General features: G+C 38.1%; 1 protein-coding gene across 1 annotated transcript; it reads right to left on the reverse strand.

The window, feature by feature from the left end:
- Window positions 1-1,306: 1,306 nt before the first annotated feature.
- LOC135210028 (uncharacterized) lies at window positions 1,307-16,154 on the reverse strand. Its single transcript, XM_064242800.1, has 5 exons — window positions 15,993-16,154; window positions 4,726-4,846; window positions 3,528-3,698; window positions 2,920-3,101; window positions 1,307-1,602 (listed from the first exon to the last, which is right to left on the reverse strand). The coding sequence occupies exons 2-5, from the start codon at window positions 4,780-4,782 to the stop codon at window positions 1,524-1,526; spliced, it is 489 nt and encodes a 162-aa protein (XP_064098870.1). The 5' UTR covers window positions 4,783-4,846; window positions 15,993-16,154; the 3' UTR covers window positions 1,307-1,523.

Raw genomic sequence — 16,154 nt, forward strand, 5'->3', positions numbered from 1 at the left:
TTCGATTTGTAAGTTTTAATTTTCTAATTATGTTAAATCAATTATATTATTCATATATCGAGAATAAACTGTAAAGCAGTATCTTTAATGTCTTCCACTTTTTTCCTTGTTAGCATTCCCATTTTCTATCATCGAGAAGAACGCAGAGGAATAATAAAAGAAAACGACAAAAATTTATTAGGAAACTTGTAAATAGAAGTGATTCGTGTGTTGCATTACCTAGCAGAATTGTGTTCTTTTGTGGGTGCCTTTGCTCTTGTCTGTAAAATTCTAGAATCTAGTTTTATCAGATCAGATTTTTTGTGAGGTGACAATGCAAAAAGCTTCCTACATCTCATGGTTGACGTTCTCACAAATGTTGTCCCCATACCAGGGTCTTGGTTAATGTACTACCTGGCTTTGTGTGTCATACAAGTTCATTATTAGCCGTGAATATTACCACAAGGCGTTCAGGTTAAAAGTGAGTTATTTAAATAGAGTATGTGATTATAAATATTCTCGTGAAATGTGGACAGTATTGATAGTACCTTGCAACTGATTCTAAATCCCCCACGGCTGTTTGTTGCATCACGTAAAGCTTGCTGTTTCAGTTGATCTACTGACATACGTATTTCGGAGGAACTTCCCATTGCAAGATTAATGTAGTTCTCATCAGCTTATGCCAGCCAATTCATTTATTCACGGTCACTCGTTTGCCTCGCTTTTCATAAAATTAACATTAATATTTTGACGTATCGTCTCTCTTGTATGACATTTATTCAATAAGCATTTGCTGGTGGTGTATGTTTTTGCCCGAGAATTTTGACCATGTGAAAGTGTCAGTTTATTCGCGTTGATTATGGCTGGTCTCATTAATATAACCTATTAATATAGTCGTGAAATGTTTTTCTTTGATTTATAAAGAACGTCCTGTAATTTCTGTCGGATATTTCATCAAGTGCCATTGATTTGATGTATGGAGTCTCCCCAGCTCTGCATATTATTCGTGACTATACAGGTTTTTAAATCTTTATTTTGCTCTGCATTTTATAATGTTGTCATGGCAATTTTGATCATTTAATGCTTATTGCAAAATAATGTTATAAGCTGTTACCATTTTATACTTGTCCTTGGTTTATTCATGCATTTATTTTGCTATTTTCTTTTATTCTTCCTTCGAAGAAGTTCTGAGGATACATAGTGTCTCCTGGTGTTAACATCACAAATGAAGATGGAAAAATGTCCTAGATTTCAAACCAGAGAAAGAAAGAGTTGCAACTAATAGATTTACCCTCATCCGAAAACGCAAGAGATACAAAATAAGAAGCAGGGATTCAAATAGTTTATTACTACTATTAGTCTTTTAATAGTTTTTCGAACCCTTCACCAACTACATCCTACACAGTGCAACTCAACATTCTACCCTCAGTGGTGCAGTAGCTTCTACAACTGTTGAAGTTAGGGTTTTTTTTTTTTTTTTTCTATGGAATTTTACCTTCTCCGGTCTCACCCACACCCACTGGACTCGAGGGTTTAGCAGCTTCTTATGAGCCTGCATCTTTGTCAGCAGGCTCATTCGACATCCCGCGATTGACGTCATTGCGTGTGCTAGTGGTGAAACCGCTGAAATTCAGAAACACAGACTTTTACAAAAGAGGAACCTCTGGGATGAAATAAGGCCACTATACTCTGTTTTTTTCATCTGTCCATCAGCCTGTGGTGTTTTCGTATGGTAACACTGTGTCCCGGGCTTTAATTAAATAGTCACGCTGTGTGTAAGCTTTGGGTAATAAAAGGATATCTGGGTGTAAATTTGCAACTGAAAAGTGTTTTAATAATTTACCGTATGCGAATTACATCGTTAATATTCGAAATAGGATATTGTTATTATTGTTGAATGTAAGTATCTAAAGCCCGGGACGCAGTGTTACCATACACAAACACCACAGGCGGATGGACCGATGGAGAAAAACAGAGTATAACAGGGAATACATCAGTGACACATAAAGGAAGAAGGAATCATTTACAATGAGGTGTGAGTAAAATTCGAATGTTCAAAATGTCGAAGTAAAACAAGCTGTTATCTAAACTGTGACATTGTATTTCATTACAATTTCATGATCAAGGTTAGGTGTCAGATTTTAAAAGACCAGAGCTAAAATTTGTGACTTGCTGATTAAAATATTCAATGAAAGCTGGCTAAATAATACTTCTCTTAGCAACAGTATTACAAAATACGAGCCCTAAGAATGTTTTCACTCAATAACATTGGATGAATTCTAATGTGTACAAAGAGCACTGGACGCTAGTGTTGTCCTGTTCCTACAGAGTATTGCTTTTGCTGCTTAGGCGATAAGCGAGTCTATTTATCAATTTATCCCAGATTACATCAGTCACATGGAATAATTTTGTGTGTTTATTTGTATAAACATGTACATATTACTCCAAACAACACAAATTCAGTGTATAAAGTCACTACCTTCATAGTGGACCTCACTGATAGGTAACGTTCAGTACAGGAGATTCTTTATTTGCAATCTTTCAGGGGTTCGTCTGCCTCCATATTTAAGGAACCAAACCACCTGGTTCCTTGAAGATGAAGGCAGACGAGCCTTAGAAAGCTTGGAAATAAAGACTCTCCTCTTCTGAACCTTTTGCATCATTGAGGTCCTCTGTGAAAGATATATATATATATATTATATATATATATATATATATATATATATATATATTATATATTGTTTTATTTGCACATGTGTACTGATTTACATCAATTTCAACATAACATAACATACAATGCATTTAAATTTCTCCTCAAAAAAAAATAAAAAAAAAACAGTGACAGCGCTCGAACCTAAAGACAGATAGACAGACAGAGTATACCCCCTCAGTTATCCCATTAATGAACCCATCCACTGACTCCCCCATCTAATGTTTTACCCAGAATTCTTCGCTGCCAAGTACGACGAGTAGGCGCAGTCTCCCAGGTAGAATATAGCTGCCAGAATGCACATGGAGCCACAGGCTAATGGTTCGTGAACGGCCCGCACTCTGTACAGGTCGATTGCCAAGCTGCCCGTGGCGATGAGGAAGATTCCGAAGACGAGGTTCAAGGCTGCCTCCTGTCGTAGAGAGGGAAAGCAGTCTTAGGGGCTGTCTTTCAAACAGACAAACATAAAGAAGGGAAAAGAGTACGCCGGTTATCTGAGGTCGAGATAAATGTTTTAAGGACTGGCATTCAAAATTTATAGTGTATAAAACAGCATTTTTTTTTTTTTTGGCCTAGAAGTCAAACTAATTATTATTATTATTATTATTATTATTATTATTATTATTATTATTATTATTATTATTATTATTATTATTATTATTATTATTCTAACACTGAAGAATAGCTAACAAAACGGAAAATATATATTTCACGGTTCTCGAGTTCTTACAATAAGTTAAGGTATTTCTCTCTCTCTCTCTCTCTCTCTCTCTCTCTCTCTCGGTGCTTCAGTCGTTAATTAAGGGACTTAACCACCCTCATCAGAGAACAGACTTACAAACATGGGCCCATTGCTCTGGCCAATGACGCCGAAAATCAGCATCAAAGGAGTGATGACGATCGCCATGAAGAGGGAGCCATCACAGAAGAAAATTCCTCCGTACGTGTCGTCTATCGGGATCGTGTCCACTAAGGACTGGTAGATTGCGATGGCTATGATGACGAAGACCTGTAAAGACAGATAAATAAGTAAATATGTAAGTAAGTATATACATATATATACATATAATATATATTTATATATTTGAAAGGATATATAATCAAGAATGTGCTCCATTGTAAAAACACTTCCGCTAACTAACTAACTAATTAAATAAACAAATAAATTGAAAAACAAATAAATAAATAAATGAGTAAATAGATAATGAAATACATTGATAAATTGTCAAGAATTCGCTCCTTTGCAAAACACATTTGCCTGTTTACAAAAGCATCGAGGGTTTACATTATAGTGTAATTAAACAAACAAATTAAATGACTAATTTGCTAAATAGATTTTGAACTAAAATAACTAAATGAATAAATACATAAATAAAATAAATAAATTGTCGATGCAGGTGAGGTGACTATTTCTGTACTAGTAGTACAGGTGATTAGTACTGCACTATTAATGAATGGAGCAATGGTATACACTAGTGCAGGTAACTAGGACTGCACAATAATGTTTGAAATTCTGGTGTATACTAGTAAAAGGTGCTATTACTATAGTAGATTCACATCAACCGTGCATTTGATGTCTAGGTCAGTCCCTTACGACGCTCCTGATTGGTTGTTCATAAGCCAATCACAAGGGTGGAAACTCTCAGTGTCTCGAGAGTTCACATAGGCAGCATCTGCGTTCCGAGCTATTCTGAGGAATACTTTTGAAATGAGAGGTGAAACATACATCCTGCCTATGTGAACTCTAGAGAGAGACTGAAAGTTCGTCACTTCCCAGCCCTGTGGCTGGCTTATCAACAGCCAATCAGGAGCGCCGTAAAGGACTGGCCTAGACATCAAACGCACGGCTGATGTGAATCTACTATAGTAATGTCCTAGTGATGAATGAAAGGGTACACTCTATCATTGGAGACTGGTACTGCATTAGTAACGAATGGAAGATGGGCATACTCCATTACAGTTGACCAGTAGTACTATATATGCTATTCATGAATGAAACCTATACATACTTATGATGACTTTTAAAGGCCACTTACAATCTCGAAGACTTTTAAGGTGATGTAAATTGCTTTTCCTGACGCTTGGACCTCCATGTTTTCTTCTTCTTGTTTTTATGTCGAGTTGTTTTTTCTTATTCCGCGTTTTCTCAAGTCGAGTCTGGAAAGGAAAGAAACGGAGAAACAGTATGAGAAGGTGAGTTGGTTCACCAGGTGAAGTGTGAATGTTGGTAGTGGCTCTTGCATTGTTGTTTAGCTGTAAGCATTTCTTGTTAAGGGAAGTGGCTTAATGCCGGATAAACACACACACACACACACACACACCCAACGTATCTATATATATATATATATATATATATATATATATATATATATATATATACCCATACACACACACACACACACACATATATATTTATAATTTATATATATCTATGATATATATTATAATATATAACACACAATATATATAGATATAGATAGATATATATATATAATAGTATATATATATATATATATATATATTATATATAATATATATATGTGTGTGTGTGTGTGTGTGTGTGTGTGTGTGTGTGTGTGTGTATAGTATACATATCCCCTTCCGATGTAGCACGAAGGAACACGTGCTTTAGATTATCCTCTTCCACGCAAGTTCAAAAACATTTCGAAATTTCTCGAAACGCACCTACAGACAGAGAGGATTTGGATTCCTCACATTCCGATAACCTATACGAAACAAAAGGAAATGTTGATAATTGTAATATAACTGAAATGCTAAGAGACACGACACTGGAGAGAGTGACTCCACGTACGAAGTATGGGGCGGTGATCAATATAATCAGGACCATGGCCTCATCCTCAAAGAATGTATCACAGTTATGTGATCTGAATTCTAATACAATTTTTTTTTAATACATGATTTGAAACTTGAAACTTCAGCGCCGGCTTTCCTCCCTAGTGTACTGTTTTCAGGTGTTGCTGAAGCCACGACAACTTAATTGAGATGACAATACGGAATATCTACGTATATAACATAGTTTAGACGAATTGTAAACATGAATTATAAAACATACGGATGAGAGAGTAAACAAGGGGTGACCAGAACGCCAGCCTACTCGGGCGAGTGCTAAAGTCTACAGTCAAGTAGCGCGTTGTTTCGCCAACGAAAATTAAAATAAATCTGCTATATTTTATCAGAAATAACTGTTCTGTATCGAGTGATTTGTAAGGTCGGAATCGACATTAACTTATAGTCTCACTTGTTGGCCGAGTCGGTAATGTCACTGAAGTCCTGATTTCTCCTCTGTCTGTCCGCTGGTTCGAATACACGGGAAGACGAAGTTATTATCAACTAAAAAATTTCCCCTTCGGTTAGCATATACGAAAATATATTAATTCCGAGGTAGAGTGAATTGGATAATAAAGGACATTTTAACCTAATGCATGTATATGAATCACAGTGATGTGATAAAAATTCACACACACACACACACACACATATATATATATATATATATATATATATACACATACATATATATATATATATATATATATATATATATATATATATATTATATATATATAATAACAAGCAGTTTTCAACGGATACGACTTTCAAGCTACGTACGTGCGGAAATACAATCTAAAATGCAGAATGACAAAAAGTAGCACTTATTAAAACTAATCTATGCATGACAAGACCATCTACTTAACTCAGAGTCTTTTGACCTGTTTATGAAAACTCACGTACGATCCTCGTGCGGTGAAAATCAGATCTAGTTAGTTCGCTATGACAAGTAACTGACTATAGCTCTTGCCACAGAGAGAGAGAGAGAGAGAGAGAGAGAGAGAGAGAGAGAGAGAGAGAGAGAGAGAGAGATAATTTGAACATACTGTAAGAAGTGGATAACCGCGAATTTCTTTTCTATAGCCTGAAGGCTGTTCTGTAGTGCTATAATTGAGAGAGAGAGAGAGAGAGAGAGAGAGAGAGAGAGAGAGAGAGAGAGAGAGAGAGAGAGAGAGAGAGATAATTTGAACGTACTGTAAGAAGTGGATAACCGCGAATTTCTTTTCCAGAGTCTGAAGGCTGTTCTGTAGTGCTATAATTTGAAAGAGAGAGAGAGAGAGAGAGAGAGAGATAATTTGAACGTACTGTAAGAAGTGGATAACCGCGAATTTCTTTTCTAGAGTCTGAAGGCTGAACGTTCTGTAGTGCTATAATTTGAGAGAGAGAGAGAGAGAGAGAGAGAGAGAGAGAGAGAGAGAGAGAGAGAAGATAATTTGAACGTACTGTAAGAAGTGGATAACCGCGAATTTCTTTTCTATAGTCTGAAGGCTGTTCTGTAGTGCTATAATTTGAGAGAGAGAGAGAGAGAGAATTTTAACGTACTATAAGAATCAGGATAACCGTGCATTTATTTTCTATGCTCTGAAAGCTGTTCTGTAGTGCTGTTATTTGAGAGAAAGGAAAAAGAGAGAGAGAGAGAGAGGGCGGGGGGCCCGGGTTACACTGAAGGAGGCATTAGTGTATATTCGTTAAGCCTTTATCACCTTATATGCTGTAAAATTGAAAGAAATTACGGTCCACTTTCCTCGGGAATATTATTCAGTATTTCCGTTACTTATTCAGTGTACGTATAACGCCATGGTTGTTTGTTCGTGTGTGTGTGTGTGTGTGCATGTGTAAGCGATTGTGAATGTACACGTGTAGATGTTTGTGTGCATATGTATTGCGTTTGTGTGTACATGTGAAGGCGTTTGTGAATGTTCACGTGTAGACGTTTGTGTATGTATATGTGTAGGTGTTTGTGCGTACACGTGTAGACGTTTGTGAATATACATGTGTAGACGTTTGCGTATATGTGTAGGCATTTGTGTGTGCATGTGTGGGCGTTTGTGTGTACAAGTACAGGTGTTTGTGAGTACATGCGTAGGCGTTTGTGAATGGATACATGTGTAGGCGTTTGTCAATGTACATGTTTAGGCGTTTGTGTGTATATGTATAGGCATTAGTGTGCATACAAGTGTAGGTGTTTGTGAGTGCATGTGTACCCGTTCGTGTGTATATGTGTTGGCGTTTGTGTGTGTACATGTGTATAAGAGAGACGTATTTTTTATCGTTATTAAGAAGCGTATCATATTGAAAGTACAAGAGAGAGAGAGAGAGAGAGAGAGAGAGAGAGAGAGAGAGAGAGAGAGAGAGACTAATCTCTAAATCTCTGGCCAACACTCCCACCTGAAGGGATTCCCGTTTTCTATGCGTAACCTTGACTGGATTCACCTAAGGGCAAAGGTCACGGTGATGTATGGGAAAGAGCATTACCAATAAAGAGGTTAAATATTATTTTTATTTTGTAAGAGTCTCTTCTTAACTGAGAGCAAATGTAATCGACTGAATTGAAAATACTGTGGATGTTTTTAACATAACACGTCAACAGCGGACATCAATGTTAAATGCAAAAATGTCTATATATTTTAACATTTCAACGGGGAACATCCGCTTTTAAATACAATTCTTTATATATTTTAACATTTCAACGAAAGACATTCACTTTTAAATGCAAATGTCTATATATATATAGTTTAACATTTCAACGGCGGACATTAACTGCATTATGTCTATATATTTTAACATTTCAAATGCGGACATTAACATTTAAATGCAAATATGTCTATTTATTTTAACATTTCAATTTCTTACATCAACTTTTAAATGCAAATAAGTCTATATATTTAACATTTTAACGGCGGACAGTAATTTCCAAATGCAAAAATTTCTACTATATATGTTAACATTTCAACGCCGGACATTAACTTTTAAATGCAAAAATGTCTATATATTACTATAAATCTCAACATTTCAACGGGATCGTCAACTTTTAAATGCAAAAATGTCCATATATTTCTATATAGCTTAATATTTCAAAGGGTAACATCAACTTTTGAATGCAAAAGTGTCTATAAATTTCAACATTTCAATGGCGTACAATAAATTATAGATGCAAATATGTCAATATACTAATATATTTAAAATATGCAGAACCCAAAGAGGAAACAGGCAAAGCAAAGGAAAGCGGAATGAAATGCTAATGATTAATGAGCCATCCTGCAGTTGCCAGACAAGGCGAGACAAGAAATGAACCCGAAGATGGACCGGAGTCCCTATGCGAATTCACGAGACCCCCTCCTCCTCCTTCTCATCCTCCACCTCCATCTCCTCCTCCTCCTTCTTCTTCTGCTCCACCTCCATCTCCTTCCGCTCCTCCTTGTTCTCCTCCACCTTCATCTCCTCCTCCTTTTTCTTACCCTCCACCTCCATCTCCTCCTCCTCCTCCTCCTCCTCTTCGGACCGAACGACTGGGCTTTGACGCCAGGTAGTAGGTCAGGAATGGTTCGTCCTTCTCCCGTGTCTCAAATTACTTCGATGACTCCACATTCCTCAGATTCCTCATTGCATCTGTTGACGTATCCGTTAAGGTTATACGCAAAAATACGCAAATATATATGTGTGTGAGTGTGTGTGTGTGTGTGTGTGTGTAAACTTCTCAAATTCTTTGCTCTTTGTTTTTTTTTAGATACGCTCGTCCCTACAAAGCCACGAGATCCAACTTCAAAGAAATGTGAAAGAAATCATGATGCCCGGTGGCGGGAAACGAACTCACGATACCATAATCACGACGAGGTGTGTGTCACACACACACACACACACACACACACACCACACACACACACACACACACACACACATATATATATATATATATATATATATATATATATATATATATATATATACTGGTGTCTACGTGGGTGGGTATGCGACTGAACACCTAAAAATAATTGGCATAATATCCGGGTATGTGCAAATACGCGCGCGTGTATATGAATAGAGAAGCGCGCTCATATATGTGAGGACATTCTGGCATACATAAGGAGCTTTGATCAAAGCTCACAAACACCAATGAGTAATATTTCATGTGAAAAGCTGTTTACCCCAAATACATTTATTTGCATGGGAGAAAGTGCATGATTACTCTAAAGAATGGAATGGAAAATAGAATTAATCTCCATAATGGAATGGAATCTAAAATTACTCTCTGGAAGGGCATGGAATATGAAATTATTCTCTGGAATTAAATGGAATATAAAATTATTCTAAGGAATTGAAAGGAATTTTAAATTACTCTAAGGAATGGAATGGAATATAAAATTACTCTAAGGAATGGAATGGAATATAAAATTACTCTAAGGAATGGCACGGAATATAAAATTTAGGAGGCAAAGGCCAATCGCTGGGACCTATGTGGTCATTCAGCGCTGAAAGGGAAATTGAGAGAGAGAAAAAAAAAGTTTGCAAATTGTAACAGAAGGAAAACCTCGCAGTTATACTACGCAACAATAGTCAAGAGAGGGTTAAGGACGGTAAGATGAAAGAAAGAGAATATGCGCGGAGGTACTGTAAAAGGAATGAAATGGGGATGCAGCAACGGGCTGAAGGGACGCTGCAAAGGACGGCACTACCACAAACCGGACCCCCCCCCCCCCCCGGCCCCAGAGGTTTAAACCTAAATGAGGAGATAATGTATTCTAACCGAGGTTATTAATGTTTAAGGTCGGCTCTCTCTCTTCTCTCTCTCTCTCCTCTCTCTCTATCTTCTCTCTCTCTCTCTATATATATATATATATATATGTATGTGTTGTGTGTGTGTGTTCTGTATACATTACACGTATATACTGAACGTACGAAACAGACATACATAGCTCCAGCGCCTACGTAACATTTTCACACGAGCCGCCAGGATTAGCAAAGGAACGTACAATGCAATTTCCTGCGATAAGAATGCCTATACGATAAGAGACAATATAAAGTACTATCTGGGAAGCCGCCGCCATGCTAATCCGAGTTCTTTATTTCCAAGACTCCGAGGAGACATAGCATTGCTCTTATTATTGCGAAGTCTTCAGTAGATTTTAAGTTCCTGTTGCTCATCGTTTCATAAAATCTGCATTTTGATTATGTATATATATATATATATATATATATATATATATATATATATATATATATATATATATATATATATATGCAGAAGCCAGGTACTATGTCGTACCTCTAGTAAAAGGGGATACAATCCACAATGAAGTAAATTCCTCTTGTAGTTTAAAATATATAGTTCTTGTGTAGGATTAAAGCTTTCGACTATCAACTGTGGTCTTGTTCACTAAAGTGAACAAGACCACAGTTGATGGTCGAAAGCTTTAATCCTATACAAGAACTATATATTTTAAACTACAAGAGGAATTTACTTCACTGTGGATTGTATCCCCCATATATACACATATATATACATATATATATATATATATATCATATATATATATATATATATATATATATATATATATATATATATATATATATGTGTGTGTGTGTGTGTGTGTGTGTGTGTGTGTGTGTGTGTGTGTGTGTACCTATGTAAGGCAGAGAGGAATAGAAGAAGAAAGGAAGAAAAAAACGAAGCTCTTTTGGTTTTGCAGTAATGTCACAGCTAATACAGAAAAACTCGAGCATGAATACAGCAACGAGAGAGAGAGAGAGAGAGAGAGAGAGAGAGAATGAATCAGCTGGTGATGCATACGATGATTTAAATATCCAATGGGGGGCCATTTTAAACTTCACACTTCCGCCGGTACCTTTGACTCTCTGCTTGCGATGATATTGAAAGAATATTCACCCTGGCTCAAGTCTTGGTTGCAATTAATTTGATTCGAACTGGTCTGACCATAAGGATGAGATTCTCTTGCGATAAATAAACTCAGGTCCCAGTATTATTGTAACAGCGCAAAGAAATTCGAAGTAATTCCTCTCTCTCTCAAACCTGTAGTTGGAATATAGAATTTAGGACTAAAGCCAAACACTGGGACCTATGAGGTCCTTCAGCGCTGATGGAAATTGAGAGTAGACAGGTAAAAAGGTGTGACAGGAAGAAAACCTCATAATTATTAGGACATGGTGGATAGGAAGATGGAAGAAAGAGAATATAAACACAGGAACAGTAAAATGAACGAAATAGGTTGCCGCTGGGGGCCGAAGGGACGCTTGCAAAGAGCCTTTAGTAATGCCTACAGTGCACCGCCTGAGGTGCACTGACGGCACTATAACCCCCTACGGGGCTAACCTGTTATCAGAGCCAGTTCTCGAAGGACACGGAGTAAGTCTTATCTTAACATAAAAGTCTTACCACAAACACGCGATGTGTTTTATTTCCTGGCGTAGAATTATTTTTATTATTAGACTTTTTTTGAGTAGAGGACCATATTCTCATTCCAGGCCTATAAAGCCTGAGCTATTTATTAGGGTGGAGTTGATATCTGTCCTCTTAAGCCTGAACGACGTTGAGAGAGAGAGAGAGAGAGAGAGAGAGAGAGAGAGAGAGAGAGAGAGAGAGAGAGAGAGAGAGAGAGAGGCTGGTAACCTGGATACTTATCGTCCGGTTGCAGGATTTTCAACGTCAATATTATTATCTTCACGCTTCCCTTCGAACATCTTCAATATATCCGAAGCATATTGCGAGGATTGCGTCATCGTATATGTAAAGATGCATTACGGGTACGCGCATGCGCAATGTAGACTGAATTTCAAAGGAGCCCATATAGTTACTGTTTGTCAGTATGTGTGTGTGTGTGTGTGTGTGTGTGCGTGTGTGTGTAAAGGATTCTCCAAACCGATGAAAAGTAGGTTGACGTTTCAGGTGACGAATGGCAATAATCACCGGACAGTCCAATAGTCACATATCATATGCAATTACAGAAGAAATAGGTTGCGTTCATTTCATCACCAGGACGACGGCTCGTACTCTAAGACCTGGACACCAACGAATGAATGAAACTCAGTTATAGAAGTAATCTGACATTCGTTTGGTGCTCTCTCTCTCTCTTCCTGTTAAGTTCGAGAGATATAGTATACGTTTAATTGCCTCTTCTCAGGATTTATCAATCTCTCTCTCTCTCTCGGGAGAGAGAGAGAGAGAGAGAGAGAGAGAGAGAGAGAGAGAGAGAGAGAGAGAGAGTCACTGCACTTACAGCAATACTCAAGCTATCCATGAATTTCAGAATTATCAAGGCAAATCCAGTACGGTTCAAGTTGAAGAGCATCATAGAGCCAGAATAAGCTTATGACATAATCAAGAGAGCGGTAATATGGAGAATGTTGAGGCTGTATGGCATAATGGGAAGTTGTTAGGAGAGTTTATTAGGAGAATAAGTCGTGACTGGAATGTCGAGTTGCAGGTGGTGCTGTCCTGACAATGAACAATCAAAAGAAACTGCAGAGACTAGTGAAAGCACATGAAAATGTTCGGAAGAGGAGAGAGCTGAGAATACAATTATAAAGACGGATGCCAGAAGTTAAGGGTATCTTAGTTAAGCCAGACCACTGAGCTAATTAATAACTCTCCTATGGCTGCCCGAAGGATTAGATATTTTTACGTGGCTAGGAACCAATTGGTTACCTACGGCCTACTGTGGGATCCGAACCACTTTATATCGAGAAATGAATGTCTAATCACCAGAAATAAATTCCTCTGATTCCGCGTCGGCAGAGTGGGGAAGCGAACTCGGACTACCAAATCGGTAGGCGAGCGCGTAACCCACCTGCCCAACGAGGAACTGGACGGATGCCAGGGAGACAGAGAAATGAATATTAATGAAGATGGTTGATGAGTGGAAGTGAGTGATTTGGTTAGGTATCTGTGACTCAATATAGAGACTGAAGGTGAAATAAGAGAACAGCTGAGTTACAGAACAGATTAAGCAAGAAAGGTAGCCAGTGTGTCGAAAGACTGGGAAGCAACATGGAGTGTCTGTGGATGCCAATGTATGAAAGGATTGTTGAGCTAACTGTCCTTTATGGAAGTGAAGTATGGAGATTGTGCAAGAGAGTGATGACTGGCACAATGAATGTGATGGTGTCCGACAAGCTGCTGATGAGCCTTCTAAGTAAAGGCGTAAAGGGTACAATACTTTTAAAAGTTATCTGCAAAAAAGATTCAGCTACAATTCATCAGTCAGAAGTTTGAATGTGGTACTGACCATTGGGACTGTGTTCTCAAACCATTGCCTGTTATGATAAACGGATTAATGTTTATATACATACATATATATACGCAATATACACACACGAATAACAAATACATTACCATCTTTCCATCCTTGGTCAACAGGGATCAATCTACATGCCACCAACGCAGTATCGTATTGCCACACGTGCGTAAGCCTTATAAATACGCTTGTCACCTGTCATTTGCCCATATCCCATCAGCCATTAGGAATACGGAAGTATTGGTACTCGAAATGTATGTCTGCAACGCGTATATATGTTTTTGTGGGACTGTTTACCACCCACACACACACACACACACACACACACACACACAGAGCCGAACGCAGATGCATTTTGCGGCTGAATTCGATAATTAAACGACTGCAAGTTGGACGTAAACTTATAAACCTAGGCGAGTTTTGTAAGTAACCTCTTAAAGAAAAGTCAGTCACTCAGAAGGAACTTAATAAGGAACTTGGGCGGAAAGAAGCGAACTTTTCCTCTTCGTTCTAATGCTTCGTGGGAAAGTTAGACCTCCAGATTTTTTTCCAGCAAAACTTTATTTATTCAAGTTTTTTTTTTTTTTTTTTTTTTTTTGCGGGAGCTCCATATTGTGATCTTTATTTCACCCTCTCTCTCTCTTTAAATACTTTTAAGTTGGTTGGACCACGTCCAAAGGACCACCTTCTCCGTCTCTTTCTCTTTACACAAGTTTCGATTGGTTAATTCACGTCCAGAGGGTCCAGACTAGACCCAGTGATCGTTTCAAAGCTTTACCATCACTAACAGGCTAGGATAAGGGCGATGCCTTGAGTCCTATTTCTTGGCACAACAAACACTGATACCAAATACCAGCTGGGTTGGATATGGGCGGTAAGGTTGGAAGCAATCCTAACCTATACTCTGTTTTTTTTCATCTGTCCATCTGCCAGTGGTGGTCGCGCATGGTAACACTGCGTCCCGGGCTTTAAACAGTTACGCTATGTCTAATTTTTAGGTAAATAAAAGGATATCTGGGTGTACATTTGCAACTGAAAAGTGATTTAATAATTTACTGTATGCGAATTACACCGTGAATATTCGAAATAGGATATTATTTAAAACCCGGGACGCAGTGTTACCATGCGCAAATACCACAGGCGGATGGACAGATGGAAAAAAACAGAGTATAGGCCTAGCAAACGTATGTTGAGCGTTGCACCACTCAGCCAAGACGGCCAGAATGCAGTACTATAAATATTTGGCTGATTCCACAAATAAAGAAAAAGGTATATTCAGTTTTCTAGAATGAGACGATATCCTTCAATATGGACTCAAAGGAAATGGAGAAACTTATCATGGCGAAATCTCTGAGTTGTGACAGGTTTTGACAGCAGCCGAGGCTTCCGTGCTGAGAATGATGAGAGGGGCCCTTTATTCTCTCGATATTATAGAGATGTGTGGAGGTTATATGAGTCTGTCTCATCTGTCAGAGAGAGAGAGAGAGAGAGAGAGAGAGAGAGAGAGAGAGAGAGAGAGAGAGAGAGAGAGAGAGAGAGACTTTGGCATTACAGAGCTTCGATCTAGTTGTCTACCTTTTCGTTCTTTTACAAAAAGAAAAGAAAAGAAAAAAAAAAGTCGTCCCCTCGATGTTAGGACTGTGAACTGTTTTACGAAGGGCTGTAAACCTCGGTTCCCAAAGTTTCCATGGTCCTAATCTCATTAGAGAGAGAGAGAGAGAGAGAGAGAGAGAGAGAGAGAGAGAGAGAGAGAGATTATAATTCCGCTTTCAAGAGGATTTCAACCTTGAAGTGGCAACCACTGACATAACTAGTCGTAAGGAGTTTAACATCCCTGACCAATATTCTCCAAGGAATTTCCTGGCTACTTTCATTTTTTTTTTTTTTTCAGTTTTATTTAAGCAGATACTGTATGTATGCACCAGTTAGTGTACTGTATGTTTACATGCCTCCGGAGAATGGGAAGTTGTCTTATTAGGCCGAATGTCTGTAAGTTCATATTGTCAAAATTCATATTCAGTCTACAACCGCGCGATTAATCGGTTTAAATAATATTATCATGTAGGCAGCCAATAGTTACACTTTTCTTATTAATTACGCAAAAAATATAATCCTTAGTCAGTAGTCTAAATTACAAACTACGCTTTTGGCCGCATATCCAGTTTCTAACCTACATCAACTACACATGACATTCAACTTACAGTTTTAAGGCACCAAAGTCACCACCAAGCCCTGGGAGATTATACGCAAGCGTGAACACCACAACGACACACAGACACACTCACGACTGGTCCCTTTCTATTACGGACAAGCAATGAGCACCACATACATGGATCCAGGAGCGTGTGTACAGCCCACGCCCC

Source organism: Macrobrachium nipponense, chromosome 39 (genome assembly GCF_015104395.2).
Source record: "Macrobrachium nipponense isolate FS-2020 chromosome 39, ASM1510439v2, whole genome shotgun sequence".
NCBI lineage: Eukaryota > Metazoa > Arthropoda > Malacostraca > Decapoda > Palaemonidae > Macrobrachium > Macrobrachium nipponense.

What these genes read in the sequence shown, in the direction of transcription:
- LOC135210028 (XM_064242800.1), bottom strand. Translation starts at nt 4,782, where the DNA reads ATGGAGGTCCAAGCGTCAGGAAAAGCAATTTACATCACCTTAAAAGTC. An exon ending in AGAGCAATGGGCCCATGTTT is followed by an intron (nt 3,102 to 3,527) that starts GTAAGTCTGTTC and finishes TCTCTACGACAG; the next exon opens with GAGGCAGCCTTGAACCTCGT. An exon ending in TTGGCAGCGAAGAATTCTGG is followed by an intron (nt 1,603 to 2,919) that starts GTAAAACATTAG and finishes TCTGAATTTCAG; the next exon opens with CGGTTTCACCACTAGCACAC.